Source organism: Spermophilus citellus, assembly GCF_964194105.1.
Source record: "Spermophilus citellus genome assembly, chromosome: 13".
Taxonomy (NCBI): domain Eukaryota; kingdom Metazoa; phylum Chordata; class Mammalia; order Rodentia; family Sciuridae; genus Spermophilus; species Spermophilus citellus.
This window is the reverse complement of record NC_138193.1, coordinates 57,934,613-57,961,565: the sequence shown is the minus strand read 5'-3', so window position 1 is coordinate 57,961,565 and position 26,953 is coordinate 57,934,613. Positions and strand designations below refer to the sequence as shown.

Genomic DNA, 26,953 nt, shown 5'->3' with positions numbered 1-26,953 from the left:
GTTTTAGTTAAATACAACTAATAATTATTATTCTTTCTTTGGGATCATATGGGGGACCAAGTATAATTTAAATGTTCAAAAATAAAAACTATTACCTAATTAAACTATACCTGATAAATTAATTGCTAACTGAATGAGTCCTCTGTTAAAATGTAATCAGTTTCAAGTTACAGAATACCCCATTACAGTGGTTACAATAAATACATATTATCTCTCATGATAAAACTTTGAAAGTGGTTGGTTGCTTGCCTGGCTCAAAGATCAACAATAGCCTTAAGGATCCCCCCAACACACACTTTTTTCTGTCTGTGACATTCTCAGTGGACTGATATTTTTGTTTATTTTGTTATGATTACAAGTTGATTGTCACCGATTTAGGAATGGAAGAAAGAAGTTTTCTTTCTAGAGATTAACTTAATCAGGGAAGGAAATTAGGAAATCTTTCCAGAATTCTACAACAGATTTTCTTATAGCTCACTGGCCAAGGCTGGGTCATACGTTCACCACTACAGTAATGACTGACAATGAGAAATAGTGTTAAATGATTGTGTTAGACTGTCACCTATGTCCTGGGATTAAGGCAGGACCTACCTTCCCTGGGCATGTTACCATGAACTGGTAACTAAGAGGGCCTCTCTTAGCAAGTACTGGGGATATATGTTGGGCTGGCAACCAGGACTTTGTGCAGCACTCTCCACACTGCCCACTGCTACTTCTGCACCATTTCTAGCTAAGCACATCTACTTTACATTTAAGCCATTCTTAGCATTTTCCAGTTCCCAAATACATTCCATACCTCTGATTCTGAATGCATTGCTCCTTATGCCTACAATGTTCTTTCTTCACATTTCCTTGTTTTTCATGGCTGCTAATTTGTGTAAGGAAATGTTTCTAATACACTGCCCTCTCCGTTTCATGATTTCCTGTCTTCTAATAATCAAATCCTCCACCCACTTAGTCACTTATTCCAGGCCATATCTAAGATTTCTTAATTACTTTTCTCCCAAAATATCAATTTCTTGTAGCCTCAAGTAAAAGTCTTGTTAAGGTAGCTTACAAAGTAATATCCAGTGTCCTGCCTGAATTCATCTATAATAGCCCAGGAAATAAATTCTCCAACCTTACCATCTGGTCCTATGAACCAAAAGACAAAAATAAAAACTTTAATTCCCAACATTCACAACTGTTAAAGAGTTCTTCCTGTTTTTTTCCTTTATTAAATTATTTATTCTAATTTATTATACATGATGGCAGAATGCAATTCATTTCAGATTATACATACAGAGCACAATTTTTCAAGTCACTGGTTGTATACAAAGTATTTTCACACCATTTGTGTCTTCATACATGTACTTATGGTAATGATGTCTAACTCATTCCACTGTCATTCCTACCATCTTGCTCTCTCCTTTCCCCTCCCTCCTCTTTGCCCTATCTAAAGTTCCTCCATTCCTCCCATGCTCCCCCACCATTGCCATTATGAGTTATCATCCTCATATCAAAGAAAACATTCAGCCTTTGGTTTTTTGGGACTGGCTTACTTCACTTAGCATTATATTCTCCAACTCCATCCATTTACTTGCAAATTCCATGATTTTATTCTCTTTTAATGCTGAGTGATGTTCCATTGTGTATATACACCAAAGTTTCCCTATCCATTCATCCACTGGAGGGCATCTGGGTTGGTTCTACAATTTAAGTATTATGAATAGTATGCTGTTTTTAAGTCCTTTGGGTATAAACTGAGGAGTGGGGATAGCTGGGTCAAATGATGGTTACACTCCAAATCTATCTTAATCCCTGTAAATGCAATGTATCATTGCTATTTGCCTCCCCACCACCTCCCTGGTATTTTTGGTGAACTTCTATCTCTGAATTACTATAGAAAAAGGAGGGAAGGCTAATATGTTATTTTGGCTATCCAAAAAGTAGTAACCCCTGTGGTGAAGAAATAACTTCAAATTTCTGCCATGACACAGAAACTAGTATTAACTAATACAGCTTTTATATTTTAAAAGTAATGTATGGCTCTCTGAATCAGAAGATAATGGAAGAAAGACCAAAGCAGTCTTTCTCCCTTTTTTCTGAGATTCTGCAGTTTCTCTCATTTCAGCTCTGTCTTATAACCAGTTGAAAGTGTGTGTCTAGTCCTTGAATTTTCAGTTTGTTTATTTATCTTGTAGTGCTGTGCATCAGATCCAGTGCTTCAAATATGCTAGGGGATATGGCTCAAGCGGTAGCGCGCTTGCCTGGCATGTGTGCAGCCCGGGTTCGATCCTCAGCACCACATACAAACAAATGTTGTGTCTGCCAAAAAACTAAAAAATAAATATTAAAATTCTCTCTCTCTCTCTCTTAAAAAAAAATATGCTAGGCAAGTGCCTTACCACTGAACTATATCCCTAGCTTCCAATGTGATTTTTTTAAAGTTGTAATATAAAAACATTTTTGGTCTTTCATCAAGAAGTTATATGCTGTTACACTGGTGGCTACTAGCCAGATAACATTTTAAAACCAGAACCATTAAACAGTTTTAGACATCTCACGAAAAAGTTAATCCATTTTAGAATATTTTAAAAACATCCTCCTTATTTACTTCTGTATAAAAACTGTAAGTAAATCAGATGGGGAAAAATGTATTTTAAATGCTGGTTCATATACTGAGCAAAGAAGGCACCATGAGAAATGAGGAACAAAAATAAAAATATCCCTGGACAAAATCCACATGTACAGAAGATGACTCAGGATGTTAAAAATAATTCAGGTGAGGTAAAGCAAACATGCAACATTTATATATCATTCTCTGAGGAATGGACATTTTTTATTACTCCTCAAGTTCCTTAGCATATTAATAACAACAGCTTGGTATATATTATCAATAAGTCCAATTGTTGTACTCAAAGAAATGCCATATTATTTTATGGTGAGTTTGCTTCTTTTTCATCTGATTCATCATCCATTACCTAAAACCAAAAGAGAAAGAACTTAAGAATAAAGAAAAGGTTTAGAAATTTCTATTTTCCAAATTTTAATATTACTTTCGTTTCTGATATAGGCTATAAACACATGGCAATCCAATAAGAAGAAATCTATCAACATCCCCCCAAAACAAAGTTTAAATCATAACCTGACATAGTAAAATGTGTACAGATTAATTAGAGCACTGGTCTCTTTTCCATGCTTCAAAAAAAGTTTCCAGTAACAGAGTCTCAACTGTGCTAAGACTACAAATGATTAACTGGTATATCTCATAAGACCAAGATAAATGGGGTCGGGGATTTAGCTCAGTGGCAGAGTGCTTGCCAATATGCGTAGCCCTGAGTTCCATCCTTAGTCCTAAAAAAAAAAAAAAAAAAAAAAAAAAAGAGGATTAAAATAAATAATTGTTTGTCTTTTTCCCCAAAAGTATCTTATTTACTTAAATATTTCCTGAGGAGGTAAATCAAACTATTATTAGAAGCCAGGCGCAATAGCACAGGTCTTTAATCCCAGCTACTCAGAAGGCTGAGGCAGGAAGATCACAAGTTTCATGACAGCTTGGACAACTTGCAAGACCCTGTCTTAAAATATAAAAAAGGGCTATGGGTGTAGCTCAATGGTAGAGGACCCCTAGGATGAAGCCCTAGTATCTCCAAAATGAAAAAGAAAAATGAATCCCTAAAAACGTAAGAAAAAAAAGCCATATTATTAATTAATTATTTTGGTCTGATTCAAATAAAACAACATTTTCAACTTTTTTTAATATTTATTTTTTAGTTGTAGTTGGACACAATATCTTTATTTTGTTTTTATATGGTGCTGAGAATCGAACCCAGTGCCTCATGCATGCTAGGTGAGCGCACTATCACTTGAACCACATCCCCAGCCCCTCATTTTCAACTTTTTTAAAAATGAAGATTTTGGGCTGGGGATGTGGCTCAAGCGGTAGCGCGCTCGCCTGGTGTGCGTGCGGCCCGGGTTCGATCCTCAGCACCACATACAAACAAAGATGTTGTGTCCGCCAAGAACTAAAAAATAAATATTAAAAAATTCTCTCTCTCTCTCTCTCTCTCTCTCTCTCTCTCTCTCTCTCCTCTCTCACTTTCTCTTTAAAAAAAAAATGAAGATTTTTAGTGAAAAAAAAATACTAATAAATACTTACAGAAAAATAAATGAAAAGGTGAATATCTTTAGATGAGCTAATATATTACTCAGATAAGAAAGACCAAGTCCTTTGGTGAGGAAAAGAACTATATAAATCCATGAGTGTTTTTTATCACCACCACACCTACTGCCAATTCAAGTTTACAATCCAATAGTCAATTCATCACTCCACCCTAGACAAATGAATAAAAATGTTCCTTTTCTTTTTTAATATATGTGTGTGTGTGTGTGTGTGTGTGTGTGTGTGTGTGTGAATGGACTCTTATTTTATTTTTTTAAATGCAGTGCTGAGAATTGAATCCAGTGCCTCACACATGTTAGGCAAATGCTCCACCACTGAGCCACAATCCAAGCCCCTGTTCCTTTTTTTTTTTTTTTATCAAGCCACTGAAGTGTCAACAAACGCAATTTAAAAAACAAAGGCATACAGGGGAAAAAAGAACAAAAATAAGTTAAAAAAAGAGCTAGGTGTAGTGGCACACATCTGTAGTCTCAGCTACTTGGGAGGCTGAGGCAGGATTGGTTGAGCCCAGGAATTCAAGACCAGCCTGGGCAGCATTGTGAGACTCCAATCTCAAAAGGAAAAAAAAAAAAAAAAGAGTAAATGGCTATAAAGAATAAAGTAAATGGCTTGATGAATTTGGTTCTGATCTGAGATAAGTGACAAACAATGGCAAAAGAATTATCTGATAGTTTGTCCTTTGAGTTGAATAGAAATGGATATTTTACTTGCAAGGAATTTAATAATTTAAATCCAATCAGAACAACACCCACTCCAAAGAATTTTGTAAATCAATTCTATTTGAGGCAGAATTATCCCTAAGTTTGGAATACTATTCCCAAGTACTTATTTAATACAAACCATGTAAAGGGTGTTTGTAAGATACAGGTTAATTGTTGCAGAGAAATATGAAGACCTAGAGCTGACTTCTAGTCTCTCAGGTAACTTACACATAAACAGACACACAGAAAGCAGCTTTGGACCAAAGGAGTTTTAAATTTCCAGCAGAGGTGTGATAAGAACTTCAAAGAGAAGATGGCATATACTGAACCAAAAGGATAGATTTTATTACTGCTCAGATCTCTTATTACTACTCAAAGAAGCTAGGAGGAAACACCCTCTCCCCTAGAGTACAGAATTATTTGAGAAGTTTTCTCAAATTTCAAAATGTTATTTTCTCCTTTATAACTTCTTTCCATAAAGCCCATACTTCCTGGCTGAGAACAGTGCAGTAAAAATCACCATGACTGCTGAGAAGATGTGTTCTATATTTTTTAGGCATGTTAGGGCAGAAAAATTATGCTGACATTGTGTTATAGATAAAGCTCTATAAACCTACTTAGTACTCTCTTTTACCATACAATAAAGTATGATTCCTTGATGATTTCCTTGCTTGCATTATTAAGAACAAGAATTAGGGCTGGGGATGTAGTTCAATAGTAGAGCTCTTGCCTGGTATATGCTAGACCCTGGGTTCAATCTCTAGTGCCAAAAAAATAAAAATAAAATAAAATTTAAAGAGAGAGAGAGAGAGAGAGAGAGAGAGAGAGAGAGAGAGAGAGAGAGAGAAAATGAACATGAAGTAGATAAATGATGTAGTAGAGCTCATTCAACTAAAGATTTCAAAAAATTATCTATACAATGGCATGATGGTTCAGAATTTTTCTAGTCAGAGCAGCAGTATGATCTCTGACTCTGTTTCCTTATATACAATATGGGAATGATTTAATGTACTTTAGAGGATTAAATGAGTTAATATTTGTGAAAGTGCCTGTTACACGGTAGACACCAAAGTTAACTTCTAAAATAATGAATTTTAAGATGAAGAGCACTAGAAGAATAACCAAAAATCAAGACTGAATTAATTATAGCAAATGAATTAAAATGGCAGAAAACTACAAATATCCATAATAACATTGAATGTAAATGGTCTCAGCTCCCCAATTAAAAGACCAAGATTTGCAGAATCAATAAACAAACAGGATCCAACAATATGCTGTTTGCAAGAAACTTACCTCACAGGCAAAGATACCCACAGGATGAAGGTAAAAAGATGGAAAATAACATATTTCACCCAAATGAGTCCCAAAACAAACAGGAGTAGCTAGTCTTATATCTAACAAAGCAGATTTCAAGCAAAAATTCATCAGAAGAGACAAAGAAGGCCACTATACCTGGTACAGGGAACAGTTCAACAAGGAGATAGATACTTGTTAACATTAAATCCCAGATAAACTCCATTACAATAATATTGGGTGATTTCAACATACCCTATCACCAATTGATAAGTCATCCAAACATAAAATCAATCAATAAATTACCATCTTTATACTATAAATCAAATGGTCCTAACAGACACCTACAAAACATTCACCCCTAAACAGCTGAATTTACGTTATTTTCAGCAGCTCATGGAATTTTTTCCAAAACAGACCATATTCTAGGTCACAGTATAAGTCTTAGCAAATACAAAATGGTTGATATAATCCCAGGCATCCCATCAGATCACAATGGAAGGAAACTAGAAATCAACAAGAAAAATAATAGAAACAACATAAACACAGGGAGATTGAACAATACTCTTTTAAATGAAAAATGGAACACAGAAGAAATAAGTGAAGAAATCAAGAAATTCTTAGAAACACATTAGAACAGAGATATAAAATAAAATCTTTGGACAATATTAAAACAGTTCTAAGAGGAAAATTTATAGCATTGAGTACCTGCATTAAAAAAAATAGAGAAATCCCAAATAAATAATTTATATTCTAGCTCAAGACCCTAGAAAAGGAAGAATAAACTAGTTCCAAACTCAGTAGAAGACAGGAAATAATTAAGATCAGAATTGACATTAATGAAATTGAGAATAAAAACATACACAGGATCAGTGCAACAGATCTGGTTCTCAAAAAGATAAATAACACTGATAAACCCTTAGTCAATCCCCTGCCCCAAAAAAGAGATAGAGAGAAGATCCAAATAAAAAAAAGTTAGAGTTGAAAAAGGAGGTATCACCATAGATGCTTCTGAAATCCAGAGGATCATTAGAAACTATTTTGAAAATGTATATTCTAATAAACTGGAAAATCTAGATGATAATGACAAATTTCTAGATACATATGACCTGCTCTAATTGAACCAGGAAGATACAGAAAACCTAAACTGACCAATATCATGTAATGAAATTGAAACAGCAATTAAAAGCCTTCCAACAAAGAAAAATCCAGAACCAGATGGATACCCAGCTGAGTTCTACCAGCCTTTAAAGAACTAACACCAGCATTTCTCAAAATAGTCCATGAAACTTAAAGGGAGGGAACACTTCATATACATTCCATAAAGCTAGTAAAGCCCTGACACCAAAACAAGAGAAAGACACAACAAGGAAAGAAAACTACAGACCAATATAAAATTAAATATTAGCAAACCAGGAACAAGACAACAATGTCCATTCTCACTACTTCTCTTCAATATAGTTCTTAAAATTCTAACCAGAGTAAGAGAAGAAGTTAAAAGGATACAAATAGGAAAAGAAGTCAAACTATCTCTGTTTGCTGATGACAGGATCCTATTATTTAAGAAGACCCAAAAAACTTCACCAAAAGACTTCAGGAACTGATAAATTAATTCAGAAAAGTAGCAGGGTACAAAAATAAACACTTATACATCAACAGCTTTCCTATGTTCCAACGATTCTGTAGAGAAAGAAATCAAGAAAACCTGAAAAAAAACAAAACAAAAAAACCTTGGGAATTAATCTAACCAAGGGGGTGAAAGATCTCTACAATGAAAATTATAGAACACCAACGAAAGAAACTGAAGAAGATCTTAGAAGATGGAAAGACCTGCCATGTTCTTGGATAGGTAGAATTAATACCATCAAAATGGCCACAATACCAAAAGCAATATACAGATTCAATGCAATCCCCATGAAAATACCAATGGCATTCTTCACAGAACTAGAAAAAACAGTCCTTAAATTTATTTGGAAGAAGAAAAAACCTAGATTAGCCAAAACAATTCTGAACAAGAAAAATGATGTAGGACAACACCTGATCTCAAATTATACCACAGAGCTATAGTAACAAAAACAGCATGGCATCAGAAACAAAATAGACATGAAGACCAGCGAAAAAGAATAGAAAATACAGGAAAAAAACCCACATACTTACAGCCATCTCACATACTTGACAAAGGTGCCAAAAATATACGCTAGAGAAAAGATAGTCTTTTTAACAAATGATACTGGGAAAACTGGATATCCTACTGTAGAAGAATGAAATTAGATTCCTCTCTCACACTTTGTACAAAATTCAAATTGAAATGGATCAAATCTTCAGGAATTAGACCAGAAACCTTGCAACTGCTAGAAGAAAACATTGGGTCAATACTCCATCATATAGGTGTGCAGGCACTGACTTCCTCAGCAAGACTCCTAAAGCTCAGGAAATAAAACCAAGAATCAATAAGTGGGATGCCACCAAATTAAAAGCTTTTGCACAATAAAGGAAGTGATTAAGAACATAAAGGGAGAATATACAGAATGGGAGAAAATCTTGGCCAGCTACTCCTCTGATAGGGGACACTATCCAGAGTATAAAGAACTCAAAAAACCATAAAACAATCATGAAATTCATATGGAATAATAAAAGACCCAGAATAGCAAAAACAATGCTAAACAGGAAGTGTGAATCAGGCGGTATAGCGATACCAGACTTCAAACTATACTACAGAGCAATAGTAACAAAAACAGCATGGTACTGGTACCAAAACAGGCGGGTGGACCAATGGTACAGAATAGAGGACACAGTAACCAATCCACAAAACTACAACTATCTTATATTTGATAAAGGGGCTAAAAGCATGCAATGGAGGAAGGATAGCATCTTCAACAAATGGTGCTGGGAAAACTGGAAATCCATTTGCATCAAAATGAAACTGAATCCCTTTCTCTTGCCATGCACAAAAGTTAACTCAAAATGGATCAAGGAGCTTGATATTAAATCAGAGACACGGCGTCTGATAGAAGAAAAAGTTGGCTATGATCTACATACTGTGGGGTCGGGCTCCAAATTCCTCAATAGGACACCCATAGCGCAAGAGTTAACAACTAGAATCAACAAATGGGACTCATATCAAATAAAATAGATTTCAAGCCAAAGTTAATCAAAAGGGATAAAGAGGGACACTACATACTGCTCAAGGGAACCATACACCAACAAGACATAACAATCATAAATATATATGCCCCAAACAATGGTGCAGCTATATTCATCAAATAAACTCTTCTCAAGTTCAAGAGTCTAATAGACCACCATACAATAATCATGGGAGACTTCAACACACCTCTCTCACCACTGGACAGATCTTCCAAACAAAAGTTGAATAAGGAAACTATAGAACTCAATAACACAATTAACAACCTACATTTAATTGACATATATAGAATATACCACCCAACATCAAGCAGTTACACTTTTTTCTCAGCAGCACATGGATCCTTCTCAAAAATAGATCATATATTATGTCACAGGGCAACTCTTAGAAAATATAAAGGAGTAGAGATAATACCATGCATCTTATCTGACCATAATGGAATGAAACTGAAAATCAACGATAAAAGAAGGAAGGAAAAATCATGCATCACTTGGAGAATGAACAATAGGTTACTGAATGATCAATGGGTTATAGAAGACATTAAGGAGGAAATTAAAAAATTCTTAGAGGGGCTGGGGATGTGGCTCAAGCGGTAGCACGCTCGCCTGGCATGCGTGCGGCCCGGGTTCGATCCTCAGCACCACATACCAACAAAGATGTTGTGTCCGCCGAGAACTAAAAAAAAATAAATATTAAAAATTCTCTCTCTCTCTCTCTCTCTCTCTCTCTCTCTCTCTCTTTAAAAAAAAAAAAAGAAAGAAATTCCTTTAAAAAAAAAAATTCTTAGAGATAAATGAAAACACAGACACAACATATCGGAATCTATGGGACACATTGAAAGCAGTTCTAAGAGGAAAATTCATTGCATGGAGTTCATTCCTTAAAAAAAGAAAAAACCAATGAATAAATGATCTCATACTTCATCTCAAAATCCTAGAAAAAGAAGAGCAAAACAACAGCAAAAGAAGTAGAAGGCAAGAAATAATTAAAATCAGAGCTGAAATTAATGAAATCGAAACAAAAGAAACAATTGAAAAAATTGATAAAACTAAAAGTTGGTTCTTTGAAAAAATAAATAAGATCGACAGACCCTTAGCCATGCTAACGAAGAGAAGAAGAGAGAGAACTCAAATTACTAGCATACGGGATGAAAAAGTCAATATCACAACAGACACTTCAGAAATACAGAAGATAATCAAAAATTATTTTGAATCCTTATACTCCAATAAAATAGAAGATAGTAAAGGCATCGATAAATTTCTTAAGTCATATGATCTGCCCAGATTGAGACAGGAGGATATAGACAACCTAAACAGACCAATATCAATTGAGGAAATAGAAGAAACCATCAAAAGATTACCAACTAAGAAAGCCCAGGACCGGATGGGTATACAGCAGAGTTTTACAAAACCTTTAAAGAGGAACTAATACCAATACTTTTCAAGCTATTTCAGGAAATAGAAAAAGAGGGAGAATTTCCAAATTCATTCTACGAGGCCAACATCACCCTGATTCCTAAACCAGACAAAGACACTTCAAAGAAAGAAAACTACAGACCTATATCTCTAATGAACCTAGATGCAAAAATCCTCAATAAAATTCTGGCGAATCGGATACAAAATCATATCAAAAAAATTGTACACCATGATCAAGTAGGATTCATCCCTGGGATGCAAGGCTGGTTCAATATACGGAAATCAATAAATGTTATTCACCACATCAATAGACTTAAAGATAAGAACCATATGATCATCTCGATAGATGCGGAAAAAGCATTCGACAAAGTACAGCATCCCTTTATGTTCAAAACTCTCGAAAAAATAGGGATAACAGGAACATACCTCAACATTGTAAAAGCAATCTATGCTAAGCCTCAGGCTAGCATCATTCTGAATGGAGAAAAATTGAAGGCATTCCCTCTAAAATCTGGAACAAGACAGGGATGCCCTCTCTCACCAGTTCTGTTCAACATAGTTCTCGAAACACTGGCCAGAGCAATTAGACGAAAGAAATTAAAGGCATAAAAATAGGAAAAGAAGAACTTAAATTATCACTATTTGCAGATGACATGATTCTATACCTAGAAGACCCAAAAGGGTCTACAAAGAAACTATTAGAGCTAATAAATGAATTCAGCAAAGTGGCAGGATATAAAATCAACACGCATAAATCAAATGCATTCCTGTATATCAGCGACAAATCCTCTGAAACGGAAATGAGGACAACTACTCCATTCACAATATCCTCAAAAATAATAAAATACTTGGGAATCAACCTAACAAAAGAGGTGAAAGACTTATACAATGAAAACTACAGAACCCTAAAGAGAGAAATTGAAGAAGTTCTTAGAAGATGGAAAAATATAGTCTGTTCATGGATAGGCAGAACTAACATCATCAAAATGGCGATATTGGGGCTGGGGATGTGGCTCAAGCGGTAGCGCGCTCGCCTGGCGTGCGTGCGGCCCGGGTTCGATCCTCAGCACCACATACCAACAAAGATGTTGTGTCCACCGAGAACTAAAAAATAAATATTAAAAAAAAAATTCTCTCTCTCTCTCTCTCTCTCTCTCCTCTCTCACTCTCTCTTTAAAAAAAAAATGGCGATATTACCAAAAGTTCTCTATAGGTTTAATGCAATGCCAATCAAAATCCCAATGGCATTTCTTGTAGAAATAGAGAAAGCAATCATGAAATTCATATGGAAAAATAAAAGACCCAGAATAGCAAAAACAATGCTAAGCGGGAAGTGTGAATCAGGTGGTATAGCGATACCAGACTTCAAACTATACTACAGAGCAATAGTAACAAAAACAGCATGGTATTGGTACCAAAACAGGTGGGTGGACCAATGGTACAGAATAGAGGACACAGAAACCAACCCACAAAACTACAACTTTCTTATATTTGATAAAGGGGCTAAAAGCATGCAATGGAGGAAGGATAGCATCTTCAACAAATGGTGCTGGGAAAACTGGAAATCCATATGCAACAAAATGAAACTGAATCCCTTTCTCTCGCCATGCACAAAAGTTAACTCAAAATGGATCAAGGAGCTTGATATCAAATCAGAGACAAGGCATCTGATAGAAGATAAAGTTGGCTACGACCTACATACTGTGGGGTCGGGCTCCAAATTCCTCAATAGGACACCCATAGCACAAGAATTAATATCTAGAATCAACAAATGGGACTTGCTCAAACTAAAAAGTTTTTTCTCAGCAAGAGAAACAATAAGAGAGGTAAATAGGGAGCCTACATCCTGGGAACAAATCTTTACTCCTCACACTTCAGATAGAGCCCTAATATCCAGAGTATATAAAGAACTCAAAAAATTAGACAATAAGATAACAAATAACCCAATCAACAAATGGGCCACGGACCTAAACAGACACTTCTCAGAGGAGGACATACAATCAATTAACAAGTACATGAAAAAATGCTCACCATCTCTAGCAGTCAGAGAAATGCAAATCAAAACTACCCTAAGATATCATCTCACTCCAGTAAGATTGGCAGCCATTATGAAGTCAAACAACAACAAGTGCTGGTGAGGATGTGGGGAAAAGGGTACACTTGTACATTGTTGGTGGGACTGCAAATTGGTGCAGCCAATTTGGAAAGCAGTATGGAGATTTCTTGGAACGCTGGGAATGGAACCACCATTTGACCCAGCTATTCCCCTTCTGGGTCTATTCCCTAAAGACCTAAAAACAGCATGCTACAGGGACACTGCTACATCGATGTTCATAGCAGCACAATTCACGATAGCAAGATTGTGGAACCAACCTAGAAGCCCTTCAATAGATGAATGGATTAAAAAAATGTGGCATTTATACACAATGGAGTATTACTCTGCAATAAGAAATGACAAAATCATAGAATTTGGAGGGAAATGGATGGCATTAGAGCAGATTATGCTAAGTGAAGCTAGCCAATCCCTAAAAAACAAATGTCAAATGTCTTCTTTCATATAAGGAGAGTAACTAAGAACAGAGTAGGGAAGAAGAGCATGAGAAGATGACTAACATTAAACAGGGATGAGAGGTGGGAGGGAAAGGGAGAGAGAAGGGAAATTGCTTGGAAATGGAAGGAGACCCTCAGGGTTATACAAAATTACATACAAGAGGAAGTGAGGGGAAAGGGAAAAATAATACAAGGGGGAGAAATGAATTACAGTAGAGGGGGTAGAGAGAAAAGAGGGGAGGGGAGGGGAGGGGAGGGGGGATAGTAGAGGATAGGAAAGGCAGCAGAATACAACAGACATGAGTATGTCAATATGTAAATTAGTGGAAGTGTAACTGATGTGATTCTGCAATCTGTATACGGGGTAAAAATGGGAGTTCATAACCCACTTGAATCAAAGTGTGAAATATGATATATCAAGAACTATGTAATGTTTTGAACAACCAATAAAAAAAATAAAATAAAATATCAACAAATGATAGCAAAAAAAAAAAAAAAAAACTAGGAATGGAACCACATATGACCCAGCTCTTCCTCTCTTTAGTATTTATTCAACAGAACTAAAAATCAGCATACTAAAGCAATACAGCCACTTCAATGTCTACAGTAGCACAATTAACAATTGCCAAATTATGGAATCAACTCAGATGTCCAAATACACACACACACACACACACACACACACACACACACACATACACACATACACATACACACACACAAAGGAGTTTTACTCAGCCATAAGGAAGGATAAAATAATCTGCCAGTAAATGCATGAAAATGGAGAAAATCATGCTAAGTAAAATAAGCCACAACAGAAAACCAAGGGTTGAATGCTTTTTCTCCTATGTGGAAGCTAGAACAAAATAAGGAAAAGAAGATGGGGGCTGGGATTGAATATCATAAAGATATAAGGAAGATCAGTGGAATAGAAGGAGATGAAGAGGAAGGAGGAGGGAGGAGGGACAGGAAAGAGAAGGAAATAAGGAATGATTTTAACAAAATTACATTATATGCATGTATAAATATACCTTGGGGAATTTCATCTTTATGTATATGTAGAAAGTACCAATAAAAATAAATAAATAAATAAGTGAAAGGAAGATCAGTAGAGGAAGAAGAATAGGGGACTGAAATCAAATGCCATGCATGTATGATTTTGTCAAAATGAACCCAAATACTATAATGCTCTAATAAAATAAAAGTAATTTTATTTATTTATCTAATAAAATGATTAAACAAATGAATAAAAAATAAAAAATTTTTAAGTCATAGAAGTTGCAAAGATCTTGCCCTTGAAGAAAGAGTCAGGTCATTGATTTCTTTTCCCATGAATCTTAAAATGAAATCCAAACTCTCAAAATACCTGTTCTACACCTTCTACTTCCGGAATATAAAACTGCAGCATGTTCTGAATCCCATTTTTCAGAGTAATGATTGAACTGGGACAGCTAGTACAAGAACCTTGGAGTTTCAGCTGTACAATGCCATCTTCAAAGCCTTTATAGATCACATCTCCTCCATCTTCCTGCACAGTTGGCCTGTGATCACAGATGTATTGGTGATACACTTAAAGAACAGAAATTTTTACTGGAAAAATTTAATACAGCTTAGACTAAGATTTTATATTGGTAAAGTTCACAAAGTTAGAGTAACTTTTACAATAGTTAATAATAATTGTAGTTAAGTCTTATTTCTAGTTTTAATTTTTTAAACTTGCAAATAAAATGCCAAAATTCATTCATAACAAATATTTACTCATTACATCTAATTTTGCTGCTTATTAATAAACTTTAAGCATTTAAAATGTGAAATTTCCTAGTAAGTATTGTGATGACTTAAGATAGACCTGTTCACGTCTTTGACAAAGGAGGAGGCTTCTGGTTTTTCTTCAGGAAAACTTTTCATTGAAATATAACATTAATACAGAAAATGCATAAATCATGTATGTACAATTCAACAAATTTTCACAAAATAAACACATAATTTGTAACTACCACCCAGACCAAGAATCAGAACACTGGTGTCCTAGAAGTTCCCCTTTACTTCTAATTGCTCTCCTAACCAAATTTAACCACTATTCTAATTGCTGTTGCCACTGATTAGTTTTACCTGTTATTCAGCTTTATAATTTATAAGGTTTTTTTTTTTTTTGCAGAGGTAGACATTGAACCCAGGGCCTCACACATGCTAGGCAAGTGCTCTGCCACTGGGCCACATCCCCAGTCCTATAAATTCTATTTTAAATCACAGAGATTTTATTCTTTTGTATCTGGCTTCTTTTTCTCTTTGTGAGATTCATTCATGTTTAGTATAGTAGCAGTTTATTCAATCTCATTGCTGCATGGTTTTCCATTAAGTTAATATGCTAGAATTTATTATCCATTCTAATGTTGATGGACATTTGGGTTAATACCAATTTTTGGCTTTTATAAATAGTATACCTATGAAGATTCTTTTAAATGTCTTTTGGAACATACCCAAAGGCAAAATTGCTGGGTCAAGAGTGTAAGTATTTAGTAGACACTGAAAGACACTATTTTAAACTTTCCCACCAGCTAATGTCCATCATTTTAACCATTCTAGTGGATTTTAGTGCTATTTCATTGTGGTTTAAGTTTAAAACACTTTTTTCATGTTTAGTAACCATTTGGTTATTGTCTTCTGTAAGATGCCTACTCCAATTTCTGATTATGTTTTTCTTGCCAATTTGTAGATCTTTATATATCCTGTCATAAATTATAATTATCTTCTATTATATATAATTATATATTATATATATTATACATATATAATATATAATTATCTTCTATTCTGTATTTTGTCTTTTCACTGTAAATTACATTTCTGATGAAGAAAAAGTCATAATTTTACTGCAGTCTGATATAGTTTTTTTTTTCTCAATTTTATGTACCTATTTTCTTTTGTTCTACCACTGAGGGGCAGCCCCAGCCCAATCCACATGTCTTTTTGAAAAGCACTGCTTAGTTTCCAAATACATGGAGGTTTTGCCATTATGTTTTAGTAACTGATGTCTAATTTAATCCTAATGCAGTCAATAAACGATATTCTCAGGCTGGAGTGTAGCTCAGTGGTACAGCATGTACTTAGCATGCACAAGGCATTGGGTTCAATCCCCAGGAAAAAAAAAGACCCACAAACCCCCCAATATTTTCAATGATTTCAATCCTTGAAATCTGTTAAGGGTTGCTTCATGATCCCTCATGTAGTCTGTTTTAGTACATGTCCCCTGTACACGTGAAAAGAATAAATATTTCTGTTGAGTGCAGCATTCTATATATGTCAACAATTTGGGCAAAGTTTTTGCTAATCTTGTGTTTGAAACTCTCATATCTTAACTGATTATTTTTTGTGTTGTTCTATTTGCTACCCAGAGAACAGTGTTAGTCTCCCATCATGATTGTGAGGTATGTCTCCTTTTGTTTTGTCAGATATTCTTCATTTATTTTGAGAACATGTTATTAGAGTTTTAGGTTAGTATATATTCCTGATAGAAATTAAAGATCTCTCTTTATGTATAGTAATGTTTTAAGCTGTAAGGCATATTTTGTCTGATATCTGTTTGGCTTTCTCTTATTCATTTTTTGAATTCTATAGATTTTTACATCTTTTTACTTTCTCTCTCTTAATGGAGTTTAATGAAGTTAATTCAGCTATAAAGAAGAATGAAATTATGCCATTTCCAAGAAAACAGAAGTAACTTGAGAGCATTATGTTAAGGGAAATAAGCCAAACTCAGAAAGTTAAGTGTCCTATGTTTCCTCTCATATGCAGAAGCTAGGGTTAAAAAAAAGGAAAAAACAGGTGGGTGGGTAGGGTCTCATGAAAACAGAAGGGAGACTAGTAAAAGGAAGGGAATCAGGAGGAAAGGGAAAAGGTGTTAGAGTCTGTAAACAAGTCTGGATGGCGCCTGGCAAATGTTAGAGTCTGTAAACAAGTCTGGATGGCGCCTGGCATATTGCCAGAGGGAGTGGTTTGTGAAGTAACATCAGCGAGCCATTAAGTGTGGAGATTCCTTATTGGTTGACTGATGTATCTAGTTTATGCTAATTAAGATAAGCTGTGTGGAATGTATAAATACTGCTTCGGTCCTACAATAAACGGCTCCCACTCCTGCTGTATCAGTCTACACAAGTTGCTCGTCACCCTGCAGCCGGACTGTGGCAAAAGGTAAGTACTAGGGAATAAAACTGATCAAATTATATTTGTTATATTGTGTGCATGTATAAATATGTACAATGAATCTATTATGTATAATTATAATACACCAAAAAAATAAAAATTGTGGTTATGGAGCTGGGGAATGTAGGTCAGTGGTAGAACACTTGCTGAACATATGTAAAGCCCTGCATTTGATCCCTAGCACTGAAATTTTTTAAAAAGTGTCTAAATTCACATGAAATTCATTTTTTATGTTTAACCATTTTTAAGTTTAGTTCACATTATTGTGCAGCCAGTCTCTAAAATTATTTTCATCTTGCAAAACTTAATTTCTACATCCTTTAAAAATGAAAAGAAGTTATTCAGTTGATAAGATTAACATATTAACAATGTAAGGTGTGTCTTAAAATATTTGTAATGCAACAAGGGATGGTCATTCCATGGATAATTTTTAAAGCCCCCAAAGAAATCACTAATGGTATGCTACTTTCTCCACTTTCCTGTACTTTTTGTGTAAGTTTGAAAAGGTTCTTTTATTCTTTTTTTATTTGTTCTAATTAGTTATACATGACAGTAGAAAGCATTTTGATACATCATACATAAAATGGAGTACAACTTCTCATTCTTCTGGTTGTACATGACATTGAAAAGATTCTTTTTTTTTCCTTTTTTTTATTGGTTGTTCAAAACATTACAAAGCTCTTGACATATCATATTTCATACATTAGATTCAAGTGGGTTATGAACTCCCATTTTTACCCCAAATACAGATTGCAGAATCACATCGGTTACACATCCACATTTTTTGAAAAGATTCTTAATAAAAACATTTTAAATTGTCTTTGCTCATTAATGTAATGAACAAATTCAGCTGGATATGGTGATGCACACCTGTAATCCCAGCCACTTGGGAGGTTGAGGCAGGAGGATGTAAGTTTGAGGCTAGCTTGGGAAATTTAGGAGACTCTATCTCAAACCAAAATATTTTTAAAAAGTTTGAGCCCATACATGCCGGTACACACCTGTAATCCCAGTAACTCAGAAGGCTGAGGCAGAAGGATCGCAAGTTTAAGGGCAGCCTCAGCAACTTATCAAGACCCTGTCTCAGAAAGGGTTGAGTATGTGGCTCAATGATAAACTGCCTCTGAGTTCAATACCTAGCACCAAAATAAAATAAAATTTAATTTATAAGACGTGGGGGTGTAGCTCAGTGGTAAAGCATTTGCCTAGCCTGAGTAAAGCCCTCAGTTCAAACCAGTAGATAATTCTAATATCTAGGTTATCTAGATATTAGAGTTATCTACTGTTTTTTTTATTAGTTGTTCAAGACAATACAATGATCTTGACATATTTGGTTTTTTTTAAATTTTTTGTTTTATTTCTTCTTGGTCTGGTTTCAAGGTATATCTAGTAATTTTTGACTGAATGATGGATACTAGCAACTCAGGATTATATTATATCAGAAAGGACTCATCATATTTTCCAGCAACATCTCAGTCTAATAGAATTAAACTAATTCAATACTAGACTACAGTTCTGTAAGCATGGTTTGCCCCATTTCAAGGCTCTAGTTTTCCCAGAAGCCCAACCAAGGACTGGGGTTGTAGCTCAGTGGTAAGGTACTGGCCCAGCATGCCTGATGCCCTGGGCTCAATTCCCAGCACCACACACACATACACATATACAAAAGCCCAATCAAGAGTCTAAATATTTCTTGAAGCTCACATCCTAAACCACAGTCTTTGTTCCTACTCCAGCACTATAAAACTGCCCTAACTCTGCTTCCCAACTGCCTTTTATTTGATTTCTTAGCCTCTACCTTACACAGCTAAGAATGAGCAGGTACCATCCAGGAAGAACCTGAGTGTTAGGTTTACTTCTACTATTTTAAGTTAGTTATTTTTAGTTGATGAAGTGTACATATGTTTATAGTTTACAACATGATGTTTTGAAATATGTATACAATGCAGAATGGCTAACTCAAGATAACTAACACATGCCTCACATCATACTTGTGGTGGGAATACTTAAAATCTACTCTCGGGGGCTAAAGTTGTGGCTCAGTGGTAGAGCACTTGCCTAGCATGTGTGAGGCACTGTGTTCAATCCTCAGCACCACATTAAAAAAAAAATTAATTAAATAAAGGCATTGTGTCCATCTACAACAAAAAAAAATTTAAAAAAATTTTAAAAATCTACTCTTAGTGATTTTCAAAAACACAATACATTGTTATTAACTACATAGAACTTACTTTCCTTAGTGTCCCTGTTCTCTGGGATCTTGACCCTTCAAATCAAGACTTCACTGGTAACCTAAAATTTTAATTTTTGTCTTATCTAAACAAATTTTCTAGAAACTCAATAGCTTCCCTGTTTCTTAGCAACTGTCTCTGCCCGGCTTCTTATACCTGGCTTTATACCAAGAACCAGCAAATGCCCCAAGAAAAGCTGCAGTGAGCTTCCTTTCTCAACAGGATCGTGGCATTTCAAATCTTGGTTGCTCTGGCAGCTTTCTAATACCTTCAAATAAATTTAAAAAAAATTTTTTTGAACTACTAGCCTTTTATGAGCAAAAGTAGCAGGCCACTTGCTGTTCTCTACTTGGTTTTTTTTTTTTTTTTTTTTTTTTTTTTTGAGAGAGAGAGAGAGAGAGAGAGAGAGAGAGAGAGAGAGAGAGAGAGAGAATTTTAATATTTATTTTTTTAGTTTTCGGCAGACACAACATCTTTGTTTGTATGTGGTGTTGAGGATCAAACCCGGGCCGCATGCATGCCAAGCAAGCACGCTACCGCTTCAGCCACATCCCCAGCCCCTGTTCTCTACTTGTTTAAATTTAATCTTTATGGCCTAAAATACAGGTACTCCTTCTCTCTTCACAATCCTTCCAAATAACATTAAGTCCTTTAACTTTTAAGAAATCTGAGGATTATAGCAACATCAAACCTAAATGGTGTGAATGAAATTTCTTCATCCACAATGTTTAATAGATTGTTTTAAATTTTTGAGTGAATATAAAGAATCTTAACTTAGTATGGGGTTTAAGTTCAATTGTTATGGTTGCCTATGGTGGTTTACATTAATCTGTACTTTTCTTTTTGGTATGGAGATTTAACCCAGGAGTGTTCAACAACTGAACCACATTCCCAGCCCTTTTTAATTTTTACTATGAGACAGGGTCTCACTAAGCTGCTTAGGGCCTTACCAAATTGTTGAGGTTCACCTCAAACTTGCAATCCTCCTGCATCAGCACCCCAAGTCACTGAGCTTATAGATGTGCACCACAGTACCTGGCACTTATACTTAATTTTGAACTCTACTATAATCTCATGGACAATTAAAAGTACATTTCTAAAATAAAAAATGGCCTCTGCAGCATTTGAATTCAGGTGGGAGAAGAGTACATACCGTATTCTAGTGTCTAACAATTCCTTAATCATTGCCACAACTTCATCATCTTCTTCAGAACCTAGAAACAATTGAGTTTTAAAAAAATCAATAGTAGAAATTTAGTATCCATGCAGGTACAAGTATTAAAACAGCATGATTTTAAATTCATGGATCATTAAAAACATGTAACTTGGTAATGTGACATAGTTGATTTTGAACAAAAAGAAAGAGAATCATTCATTTGGTTCTCTAAAGAAAAATTAAGTATACTGATCAATTCAACATTTAGTGTCAAGTACACTGAAATACCTTGATCTGCTAATTATGTTAGGACTTGATTTTTGCGCCAGTAAATTTGAAAACTTTTATCATTCTTGAAAGTAGATGGAAGTAGCCGAGAATATAGATTATCTGAATTTTGAGACAAAAAAAGCATATCTATTTTATAAGTTACATCTTCAGCTTTTCAATTTAGTGATTTTCAAAAATATAATCACACTTAATATAAAAGCCTTTTAGAAATTTCTTTTTTAGTTTTAGGTGGACACAATATCTTTATTTTTATTTTTATATGGTGCTGAGGATCAAACCCAGTGTTTCATAAATGCCAGGCGAGTACTCTACCACTGAGCCACAACCACAGCCCTAGAAATTTCTGACATTGTATAAATCTGAGTAAAAAGTTGGTTTTTCATTTTGTTTCAATTTTGTTTTTGCTTTATTTTGTAGAGTTATACTAATCTTCATTCATGCCTTTCTATGAGTTTTTCACCTTTGTGAGAGAAATTTAGTTACCTGTGGGAAAACCAAAAATGCAGAAAATTCATATTATACTATAACAAACATTAGATTCCTGGAAACTCTATAAATAATAATTAATATTAAATAACATTAACTTTGGGTATTTTGGGTATTTTGGTACCCAAAGTTAATGTTATTTAATATTAATTATTATTTATATTTAAATACCCCAAAATATAAATACTTTATTTATATATATATATAAATAAAGTTGAAAGTCTCTTTCATCAGCAAACCTAAGTTTCATTCATCATCATCCATTTCACAGTCACTGTCTAGTTTGGTGTAAATTCTTCTAGGACACATTTACATTTATATATGTAAATTGACACAGAAGAGATCATTCGACATGCATTGCTCTATAATCCCTCTACCACTGAGCTAAATTCCCAGACCTAGGTTTGTACTTTAATTTAATTAAATTAGATGTAGTCAAATCACTCTCAAGTTGATATACACTTTGTATATTTATTCATCAATAACACATGCATTGCTCTATAATCCCTCTACCACTGAGCTAAATTCCCAGACCTAGGTTTGTACTTTAATTTAATTTAATTAGATGTAGTCAAATCACTCTCAAGTTGATATACACTTTGTATATTTATTCATCAATAACACAGCCAGGAGCTCAAAATGCAGCTCAGTAGTAAAGTGCATGAATGCATGAGGCCCTGGGTTTAACCCCAAGCAAATTAAAACAAAACCAAAAATGTGGCAGGTCTTCTTTACTTTGTTTATGATGTCTTCTTTTTTTCAGTGCTGGGGATGAAATTTAAGTATGAGCTCTACCATTGAGCTACATCCCAGCTACGGTTAGGAAGAAGTTATATGTCATGAATATACATAACAAAGAATTAATGCCCCCCAAATTTTTAAAAATTCTGCTTAAATCAGTATCAAAAAGACATGACTTAGCTGGGCATGGTGGTGCACGCCTGTAATCCCAGTGGCTCAGGAGGCAGAGGCAGGAGGATCACAAGCTTGAAGCCAGCCTCAGCAACCTAATGAGGTCCTAACCAACTTAGTGAGACATTGCCTCAAAATAAAAAAATAAAATAAAAATCGTGGGGATGTAGCTAAGTGATAAAGCACACCTGGATTCAATCCTGAGTACCAGCAAAAAAAAAAAAAAAAAAAAAAAAAGACATGACTCAAATTTTTAAAACTTGACAAAGTACAAGAAACTTACTGACAAGGAAACTTAGTGCCTAATAAACATATGAAAACCTTCACACTCAGTATTAATAAAAGAAATATAATTTTATTTATTTATTTGTTTTTAAACATTTATTTTCTAGTTGTAGGTGGACACAAGACCTTTATTTTTTAATCTTTATGTGGCGCTGAGGATTGAACCCAGTGCCTCATGCATGCTAGGTGAGCACTCTTCCTCTGAGCTACAACTCCAGCTTCAAGAAATATAATTTTAAAAAGATAATACTTTATATTTAACATATTGATTTTAAACAAATGTAGAGCCAGGAGCATAGTTCAGTGGTAGACCACTTGCCTAGCATTTAAGAAGCCCTGGGTTTGATCCCCAGCACCACCACCACAAAAAAAAAAAAAAAAAAAAAAAAAAAAAGAAGCCATGTGCATGTCAATTAGCATTTATGGTAACAGCAATTCCACTTCTAGGAACATACTCTAAAAAAACTCTCCAGGATTTGTATAAGGATGCTACTCCAGAAATATTTGTAACAGAAATTAGTACAAACAATTTGTTTGAACATAAGGAACAAGCTAACTATAGTTTATTCACATAATGGAATACTCTCCAGCACTTAAAATGAATAAACTAGAATGATACTTTTTTTAAATGGATTTATTTTAAAAATATTATATTCTATGAAATAGGCAAGTTGTAGTGAACCATAAGTTACTTATAGTTTAGGATCAAAAACCAATACTATAGGGGTTGGGGTTGTGGCTCAGTGGTAGAGGCTTGCCTAGCACGTTCAAGGCTTTGAATTTGATCCTCTGCACCACATATAAAATAAAGGTCTTGTGTCCAACTACAACTAAAAAATAAATATTAAAAACCACCACTAACAACAATACTATATATTTCCTTCAGACTTATGTGTGTTGTAAAAATATAAAAACAAACTATACACACATATCTGGAAGGAAAAAGAGATGGGAGTCTAAGGGCATTAGCTGTATTTTTATATATATTTTATTTTAAATGGATCTCAAGCAACAATGGCAAAAAGTTAATATTTGTTTGCTCCTTGGCATTACACACACACAAAAAGTTAACATTTGTTAAATCTGAATGGAGGATAAAATAGTGACCATTATACTATTTTTTACGAGTACAAAATTTTTACAATTGAAAATTATAGTTTTGTATAATAGATTAAATTAAACACAAATTTTTTAAAATGATGAATAAAACATATGAAGTTTTGTCCCCTGTAGTATTGGTTGCAGAGCTAAACAAATTAAATGATAAAAATCTGTATTCTTGGGACTGGGATTGTGGCTCAATGGTAGAACGCTTGCCATGTATAAATAAATAAAATAAAGATCCATCAACATCTTTTAAAATTTTTTAAAAATCTGTATTCTTATCACTTCTGAATCAAGGCAAATGTGAACAAATTATAAAATTCTAAAAATAGGTAAATATTAATTACTCAACATAAGTAATGTTACCTGCTTCTCCTGAAGATGTTTCCTCAGTAACTAGGGGTAAGCCAGATGCAAAGAAGTCCATAATTGTTGCATAAATATCTGGTTTTAGTAAATTCCAGTCTAATTCTTCATTTTCCTATAAACATGTAAAGGAAAATGCTACATTTTCAGCCAAGGGCAAAGACAAATACAGAACACTACCTTGTATCTCTCAAGAATCTTTTCCAATTTACATCCTAAAATATACAACACTGATTTCTGCAGAATACATATAAGTTCTACCTCTTTAAAGTCTTACTTAAGTGACTTTCGGAAGACACAATTTTAAGATATTCTACAATCATTCATATCAAAATTTTAAGTGTGCTTGTACTACATAGGGGATAATGATTAAAATGATTAAAAAGTATTTTTTCATGATATGAAAAGAATTAAAACACTGAATGAATTCTCTATCTTTAAGAGAAAAACATGATATATCTGCTCATCAAATATACAGAACATCTTATGACTACTCAAACATTTCAATTTAAATGTATACTTACAGAATATTATAGAAGTGCAATGATGTAACTGTAGAACCATGGCTATCTATTAGAGGACTTGTGGACCACACCTGGTCTGTTCTAGTTTTTTAAAGGAAAGCTCTTAAGGAGAACCTATTAAATATAGTCTAAACTCTTAGGATGCTGTTAGCTACAATCTATGCTTGAATACTATTAAAAATTAAGTCAATATGGGATAAAAAGGATAAAAGGGATATATTTATTGTGGATTAAGAATCAATTTAGAGACAATAAAGAAAAGGTAAAAGACATTGGCTGCTGTGGATATAAAAATAAAATTGGCCAGGTGCAGTAGTGGACACCTATAATCCCAGGGGTTCAGGAGACTGAGACAGGAGGATCACGATTTCAAAGCCAGTCTCAGCAAAATCGGGGTGCTCAGCAACTGAGTGAGACCCGTCTCTAAATAAAATACAAAATAGGGATGCAGATGTGGCTCAGTGGCAGAATGCCTCTGAGTTCAATACCCAGTACCAAAAAAGATTTTTAAAAAAGTGAGATGTCCAGTGGTTGAGAAAATAAACTAGTTCTTGTTTATATTTTAATGAATTATTTGGAAGATAGAAGAGAATGTTCTCACAGATCTTCAGTAAATAATAGGCTGTACTGAGTAGAGAAATATTAGTAATAAAAAGAAAAATATTCTGAAATTATCTGAATAAGAAAAAAAGTAGCATATAAGCTGCAAATACACATATACATTCAGAAAAAATAGCAAATGATATGTAAAGAAACTTATTATCAATTACAAATCAGAAAGGGAAACAGGTGATCACTGCAGATACCAGGTAAATGTGTAGTCAATAATGAGAAAGGTATCGGAAGAAAAGAGATCAGGGCCTGGAAATGTAGCTCAGTGGCAGAATGCTTGCCTAATGTGCATGAAACCCCCTGGAATGTCACTTGAAGATGGTCAAGAAAGGGCTTTCTTGGAATTTAGAATATTTTAAACTGTAGATGAAAACATTTTACAATTGAATATTTGCAAGAATACACATAACCACTGGAATTGCTCCCAAGGAGGAAAATCATATTTCTCCTAATACACAAATAGCTACAAGAGAATAGTGGACTTAGTATGTTCACGTTCAAGGCACATCAAAAACTCAGAGTAGAGCCAGGTTCTTGGTGGTGCAACTCTGTAATCCCAGAGACTCAGGAGGCTGAGACAGGAGGAGTTCAAGACCAGCCTTAGAAACTTAGTGAGGCTCTCAGCAACTTAGTGAGACCTGTCTCAAAATAAAAAATAAAAATAGGCTGGGGATGTGGCTCAGTGGTAAAGCATCCCCAGCTTCAATACTGAGTACAAATAAATAAATAAATAAAATTTAAAAACCAGAGTAATCTTTTCAAATTGCTTAAGGAGAATTTAGCAAATATTTTTAATTTTGACATACTATTAGGTTAAGTGATTCAGTGCAGTATACATACATCAATTACCAGATTTAAAAGGACATGTTGTTCAAATTTCAATATTTAATTTCCTATTAACCTAGTAGACATACTAATGGAATAGCCCTTTCTAGCATGAGTTAGAAAAGGGTAGCAAATTTGGCTTAATTTTGTGATATCTAGAGGTTAATTAAGTGCTACAATTATACAGTCGATTATTCTATCAAACTCTGAAGTATTACTGAAGGATGGTGGAATTGTACATATGCATACATATATGTAACTTGTTTCATAAATCAACAGAATGAATGAATATATATCACCTTTCAAAGTAGCATTTATATCCTGGCATCTAACATATGCATGTACAATTTATTTGTTTTTACAAGATATGTACTTGTGTAATTTGTATGAACAAATTTTTTTATTTTTTAATATCTATTTATTTGCTTCTCTTCCGACTCTACTAATTTAAGATAAGAATTAGAATTTAGGCTTCCAGGTATTATTTTTACTATCTTGCCAAGGCTGAGTCCTGCTATAAGGCAGCTATATAATCTTGGACACTGCATCTAATCTGTTGAGGCTCAAGTTTTCTTTTGAAAAATTGGACATCTGGATTATAATTAGATCTAGACTATACTTAACTTCAATCTGAAAATTCTTTTAAATAATTGAGAAATGTAAGATGTAAACTTCATTTGAAATTTTTTGGG

At 34.3% G+C, this 26,953-nt stretch overlaps 1 protein-coding gene across 2 annotated transcripts in view; it reads right to left on the bottom strand.

The window, feature by feature from the left end:
• Positions 1 to 1,188: 1,188 nt before the first annotated feature.
• The window catches only part of NFU1 (NFU1 iron-sulfur cluster scaffold), a 40,078-nt gene continuing 14,313 nt past the window's right edge, over positions 1,189 to 26,953 (bottom strand). For both annotated transcript variants that reach the window (XM_081263800.1, XM_081263801.1), the window contains exons 5-8: positions 24,301 to 24,415; positions 20,854 to 20,914; positions 14,633 to 14,807; positions 1,189 to 2,963 (exon numbers count right to left, since the gene is read on the bottom strand). In XM_081263800.1, coding sequence (XP_081119926.1) covers positions 2,919 to 2,963; positions 14,633 to 14,807; positions 20,854 to 20,914; positions 24,301 to 24,415 — 396 coding nt within the window. In that variant the 3' untranslated portion in view covers positions 1,189 to 2,918. The remainder of the gene's footprint in view (positions 2,964 to 14,632; positions 14,808 to 20,853; positions 20,915 to 24,300; positions 24,416 to 26,953) is intronic.